General features: G+C 30.3%; 1 protein-coding gene across 1 annotated transcript; it reads left to right on the top strand.

Annotated features, from left to right (window-relative positions):
- The first annotated feature begins 3,069 nt into the window (after nucleotides 1-3,069).
- LOC140663718 (phospholipase A1) lies at nucleotides 3,070-6,527 on the top strand. Its single transcript, XM_072888123.1, has 3 exons — nucleotides 3,070-4,436; nucleotides 5,034-5,310; nucleotides 5,824-6,527. The coding sequence occupies exons 1-3, from the start codon at nucleotides 4,109-4,111 to the stop codon at nucleotides 6,395-6,397; spliced, it is 1,179 nt and encodes a 392-aa protein (XP_072744224.1). The 5' UTR covers nucleotides 3,070-4,108; the 3' UTR covers nucleotides 6,398-6,527.
- The last annotated feature ends 12 nt before the right edge of the window (nucleotides 6,528-6,539 follow it).

The raw sequence follows: 6,539 nt of genomic DNA, 5'->3' as shown, positions 1-6,539 counted from the left end.
TATCATTGATGAAATATTTCATTTGTACTTGCATTTATCTGTAATTGCAATTACAGATTTCTTATTCAAGTTACGACTTTCATTATCACTTGAACATCTTGTCAATTGTAAACATATACATATTGTGCAAATATTTCTAAAGAACTTTTGCTTTCTAAATGATCAAGTTTGTCATATTCAACTTTGACCATTTTTTTCGTCAATTTACTCCAAGATTCAAATTGGCAGGACTTTCTCTCTGTAGTGAGTTAACGAACATCCTCTAGGAGGTTTCAAACTTTCACTTCAAACACCGAATCCGATCGTTGCGTTTCGCGTTACGCAAATATTGCGACAGTTGTTCTCAATGGTACACACACCCACACACACACACACACACACATATATATATATATCTATATATATATATATATATATATATATATATAGATATATCATCTGTAATAATCATTTTTTCCATAAGTCTTATTTTTGTGAACAATTCATTGAAAATTCTCTCTCAAAAGAGTTCTCTTCTTTATTTCAAAATTTTTATAAATACTTGAAATAGGATATATAATTTTATTACAGACCTTTATATGAAAATTAACAAGGATTATATAAAGAAAACGATCGATTATTATCAGATACAAAATAAAATGTGTATAGCCGAAAACTTGTTGCAATGCATATTTACATAATGCAAGATTTTACGCTTGAAAAAGCCTTTCATTTCATCTTTGCAAGTCAAGAAATATTAATGATCTTTTATAGAGAAGATTTTGACTCTAAAACAATCAAAGAATATGTTTGCGATTTTTGGACTCATTCTATTCTAAAAAATATTAATATTTTTTTTATTTTTGCTTCTATACATATAATAATGTAATATAAACATTAAAGTAATAAAACTTTTTTACAGTTAAAATTATATTTATTGAAAAATTATAATACTTTAATATTTTACTTTAAAGAAATGCAAAATTGTATGATTTGATTCGATAAACTTTCACTTTTCATAGAATTACACAATAATGTAAATTTCTGTCTATTTGATTGTAATGCAAGGAAAATAAGAGTTTTTGGTTTGAAGTATTAATTTTGAAAGTGGTTACAAAAGTTTCAGTAAAGTATATATGTACAATGATTCGCTATTGATGTCAGAACCACCAAATATCTTTTCAACCACAAACTTTAAACGTCTATTTAAAGTAATATTTCTTTTGAGAAAATTTTGGGAGAATTAAAAGATCATTATTCATTACATTATTTATTACATTATTATAACATTACTTATTTTTAATATTAAATAATTTGAGGTAATCCAAATTTTTAAATATTTTATCTTTATTTAAGCAAATAAAACTCTTTTTATTTATCTTTCTACAATTTTAAGAAAATTTATATGTATAAGAATCTTATAAATTTTCAATTTTAAGTCTCTTACGTATTAATCGTATTTCTCTCATCTGTCCCACAACATTTTAAAATATTGTATATATAATATTTAAACACAAATTATTTTTTTAATATTAAATATATATATCCCAAGTAATTATTAAATCTCTAATGTAAGTTAAATGGATGCGATATGATACCGTTGTGCACTTAATATATTGAATTAATTTTATGGCAAAGGGACGTGACAAGTATCAAATATTTCTTGCATATATCGCAGTATATATCGCAGTTAAGACGACCATTTTCGACATTTCCGCTATACGGTGCTGGTTAATTATTCTGGAATCTCTTAATAGCACAATTGCACCCACTTTATTTTCAAACGTAAAATTTAGATCCTTAGAGATGTATCGTTTTGTATATATTATTCCGATATCACTGGAAAACGGATACGCATTATTATGATTGTTACTCGCTACCCCTATCAAGCATTCCTTCATTCACGTACTCCCACCTTGCATCTAACATGCGTATAAATTGAATTTTGCACGCTATTTCGAGGTTCGCTATTACGAGATTTCACTGTAATTTACTTATGTTATATCAAAGGAGTTATACAATCTATAATTTATTATATGTATATAATATATATAATAAATATATAATATATATAATAAATATGTGTATGTTTGTGTTTGTTGTTATTACATGACTTGAAAAATATTAAATTACTATAGTTGCTTAATATTATATGCTTATTTTACATTTAATGTGCTTTACAAAGAAATATATTTTGACGATATTGTGCAAATATACACTATATAATATATTACCCGGTAAAAAATTTGTTATGTATAATCATATATGATATATGACCATATAAAATTATATAGAAATATATAAAATTTTATATAAGTTATGTATAATTATATATAATAATATATGACTTATTGTATAGTTATATATAATTTTATATTAATGTTGGCTAGATGTCAATCAACAATAATACAAAATTATGCATAGTGTACATAACTATACATAACTTATACAGAATTTTATATATTTCTATATACTTTTATATTGTTATATATAATTATATATGAGAAATTTTTTACCGGGTACACTTTTGCAAAAGATGAAATTCATGATACAGTTGATAATTGCTGTATGTATCAATATTCTATTTGTTTTTCGTATCTTTAATGAATAGCATATGAGTCTGCGAGGATATGCTAAATAGAAATCAAGGTGTATGTGCTCGTGGGGACATGTAAATTTATCGTTCAGTTTTCGGAAGGAAAGAAAACATGTTCAGAAAGAGGGCATTCGATGCATCGGATTTAATTTTTCGATTTAACTTTCACTTACTTAAAGTTTTATTGATGTTGCTGCAAGGTTGATACAAAATATTTTATACGTAAAATATCTTTTAAAAATTCTTTAAATAATTTTAGATCATAAAATTTAAAATTTTATTTTTCAATTGTTTTAACATAAATTTGTTTATTCATATATTACATAATACATATATAATCTAATACAAATAAACAAATTTGCGATAAAGTAACTAAAAAATAAAATAATAGAGAAATTTGTATTATTCTATTTATTTATTTATTTATATTATTCTATTTATTTATTTGCGTTTACATAAAATTACTTTTACATACAAAACATTTACAATAAAAAAACCATGTTCCCGTGACCTAAATTTACATTCATTGGATGATAATGAAACTCATATATTTATAAATAGCTGACACTTGCATTGATATTAACATATTAAAATTTATTCAGACGTTATGTCATACTTCATTCATCGAAAGCTATAATACTGTAGTGATTATTATTCCGCCTTTCTCTGTATGGCGAAATGTCTATCTACCGTATTGCCTATATATATATGCAGTTTCTCTACGTGAATTGATTTTACGAAATATTTCAGGGTCAAGTTTTCGGTCATTTATACTAGGAAAAGATATCAGGTTCTTCAATCCACTTTCACATATATGCAAAAGAATCCTACGATTCTTTTCTTGAATGAAAACGTACAGAATATCTCAACGTTCATTATTTTATAATACATGTATTGTTACATATCCATGAGTGTAAAAAAAGATTTACGTCTCTCTCTCTCTCTGTCTGTCTCTTTCTCTCTCTGCATTCAAATTTAACTGTAGAATTATTTTAGCGAAACAAACACCATATTTCTATCTATTTTTAAAAATAATAACAAAACATCCATAAAAGTAAAAAACACCCTCCACGTGTTTGACTAAAACAAATATCGAGTATTATAAATATTAATAAAAACATATAGTAACTGTTTATGAATATTTATTTCCTTACAATAATTTTATATTATTTTATACAAAAATTAGTGAAACAAGACCTGTCAACTTCCAAAATAAGGCCAAAAGTTCGAGGACCTCTTACATGCGGATTCTTGCGCGAGAAGATTCAATTTCCATTTAGTAACGAATGGAGTTGTCAACGTTCGCATGAGAATAATCCAATACCACTGACCAAAATACTTCTAGTCATCCGGGTAACGCAACAGGTGGGGAAGATTCAAGGAAGGGAGACCTTTAGAGCGAAAGAGAGAGAGAGAGAGACAAAGATCGGAGAAACAAAACGGTAATCCCGGGTGGCAAAGTCACCGTGGATCGATCGCGAGCGTCGATCATCAGTTGCCGAAACGTACGCGTCGTAAAGAGACATCCCCGAGATGCGCGCGTTCGCGCTCGTGACGACTTTCGTCGTGTTCCTGGTGACGTCGGGTTACGCTCATATAATCGCCTGGAGGGAGATGCGACGGGAAGGGCCGATTCGCGATGCCATCGAGAGCGGCGCCGCCGCCGAGTACAACAAGGACGACTGCGTCTGGAGACGAGGAAACGACCGGGATGTCTGTCCCGATCCGGACGTACACGTGTATCTTTACACGCCGGGTCGACCACGACGGATCTTGGATTCTTCGGGACAGTCCGGCGATTGGCTGCGTCAGGATTACGAGCCCACCAGGGACAACGTGATCCTAATTCACGGATACGCAGGTGAATCTTTGCGCTTTCCTTCGGAATCGCAAAGAGACATTTATTCGTATTAAATTATTGCAAAATTCTTGAATAAAAATTTTCTGGAAAAATAAAATCGACTTGAATTTAAATGGGAGAAAAAAGATTTGCTATTTGATTAGTAGTATATTTTTATATTTTCTTATTTAATTAATTGATTTTTTTTTGAAATTTTAAATGCTTCATAAAAATGTAGATTTACCATTATCCCTATCAGCACATATGTTTATAAGAGATTCACAGGATATTTAAATATGTTTTAACATTCTATGGATTTCTTATAAATATCTCTTGAACACGTGTACTGTTAGGGATATTGTATATTTACTTCAATGTTATTTTATCAAGTAATATTTTTGCTACGAATATTCAAATAAATATTAAATTGTATTAATGTTCCATTGTATTAAATTGGAAGAATATGAGACAAATTTAATTAAAAATTCCTCAAAAAATTTTTGACAATATTTAAGTATTAGAGTATTCTCTTTAGATGTCTCTATCACCGTTTCAAATGATTGTAATTTATTTTTTTTCAATCTTTCGTACGCAACTTTTACACGTTAAACCGTACAGGTGGTGACGATACTTTGCCGATCGCGATTCTGCGCGACGCTTACCTGAGGAACGGTAGCTACAATGTGTTCCTGGTCGACTGGGGTGCGTTAAGCGCACGACCGTGTTATCCGGCTGCAGTGACAAATATGCAACCGGCAGCAAGGTGTCTCGCCGGCACTTTGACCACTTTGAGAAATCTTGGTTTACCGATCGCCAGGACTACCTGCATCGGACATTCCTTAGGCGCTCATATCTGCGGCATCATGGCCAATTACCTGCTCTTCAGGATGTACAGGTGCATAATAGTTTGGTTTTGCATACGTTTTAATTAAATATAATTTCATGTGTATTAATAATGTTTTATTAATTGCATAATTTGATAATTAGTTAATTAGATAATAGTTCAAGTATACGAAGGTATTAAATACATTAATTTATTATTAAATATTATATATTATATATTACATTAAATATTTGTTTCATGCGAAATCAAAATTTGTTTATGTCGGAAAATAAATTGCCTTCTTTATATAAACAATATCATTTACGTCAATATTTCTTTTTGTTATGTATTAAGTGTGTCAAAGTAAAGAATCTTTATCTTATTGTAATATATTGACCTGTCACTTACTTTTTTATAACTTGTATTTACTTCTCAATACTCAGTAAACATAGTGTGCTCTCCAAAAGATATCTTGACCAGACTTTTGAAAAAGATTTAGCTTCTACAAATCTTACCAAATGATTTACCAAAAAAATAACAATGAATATAAATGTGTAAAACTTATTTTAAATATATTGTGTTTAGGATAATTGGCTTGGATCCCGCCCGTCCGCTAGTTCGACCGGGTATGATGAATCGTTTGGACGCCGGTGATGCCGATTTTGTCGAGGTGATACACACCAATGCAGGATATTACGGGGAGGTCGGTCGCGTCGGTCACGTGGACTTTTGCGTCAACGGTGGCAAGGTGCAACCCTTCTGTCAGGACAGAGAGATGTTCCATCTGTGCAGTCACGTGTGGTCTGTTTGCTTTATGGCACAGAGCATAGATAACGGTGGCGCGAGCATGATGGCCGAGTCCTGCTCCAGGAGATGTCCCTCGGGTCCGAGGATCGCCGCCAGGGCGGGAGAGTACGTGACGATGGGTCAACACACCCCGGCCAACACCAGAGGATCTTTCTGCTTCAGCGATATCAATCCGCCATATTGTCCGAAATATTGGCAGGGCCGCGGCGATGAGAGATGTTGTGTACCGGAATTAACGAATAACAAAGAAATAGAAGAGAACAATGTAAAATATGATAATATTACAAAACATTCTCAATTTAAAAAACAGTTAAACTTTGAACTTGATTTAAGGCGGACAAGGCGTGTTTAATTAAGAAAAATTATATATACTATTAAGTTTGATAATATAATAAATATAATATTTTAAAATATAATAATATAATTAAAATTAAATATTGTTATTAATTATATTAAATTATTCGTTCACAGATAAATTAAATCATTAATGTATA

This window comes from Anoplolepis gracilipes, chromosome 3, assembly GCF_047496725.1.
Source record: "Anoplolepis gracilipes chromosome 3, ASM4749672v1, whole genome shotgun sequence".
Lineage (NCBI taxonomy): Eukaryota > Metazoa > Arthropoda > Insecta > Hymenoptera > Formicidae > Anoplolepis > Anoplolepis gracilipes.
Note: the sequence above shows the minus strand (reverse complement) of the source record. Positions and strands in the feature narration are given on the sequence as shown.

Bases quoted from the DNA above. Each gene is read 5' to 3' on its own strand.
- LOC140663718 (XM_072888123.1), top strand. From the start codon at position 4,109: ATGCGCGCGTTCGCGCTCGTGACGACTTTCGTCGTGTTCCTGGTGACG. The intron at 4,437-5,033 runs GTGAATCTTTGC...TAAACCGTACAG, and splicing joins CCTAATTCACGGATACGCAG to GTGGTGACGATACTTTGCCG. The intron at 5,311-5,823 runs GTGCATAATAGT...TATTGTGTTTAG, and splicing joins CTGCTCTTCAGGATGTACAG to GATAATTGGCTTGGATCCCG.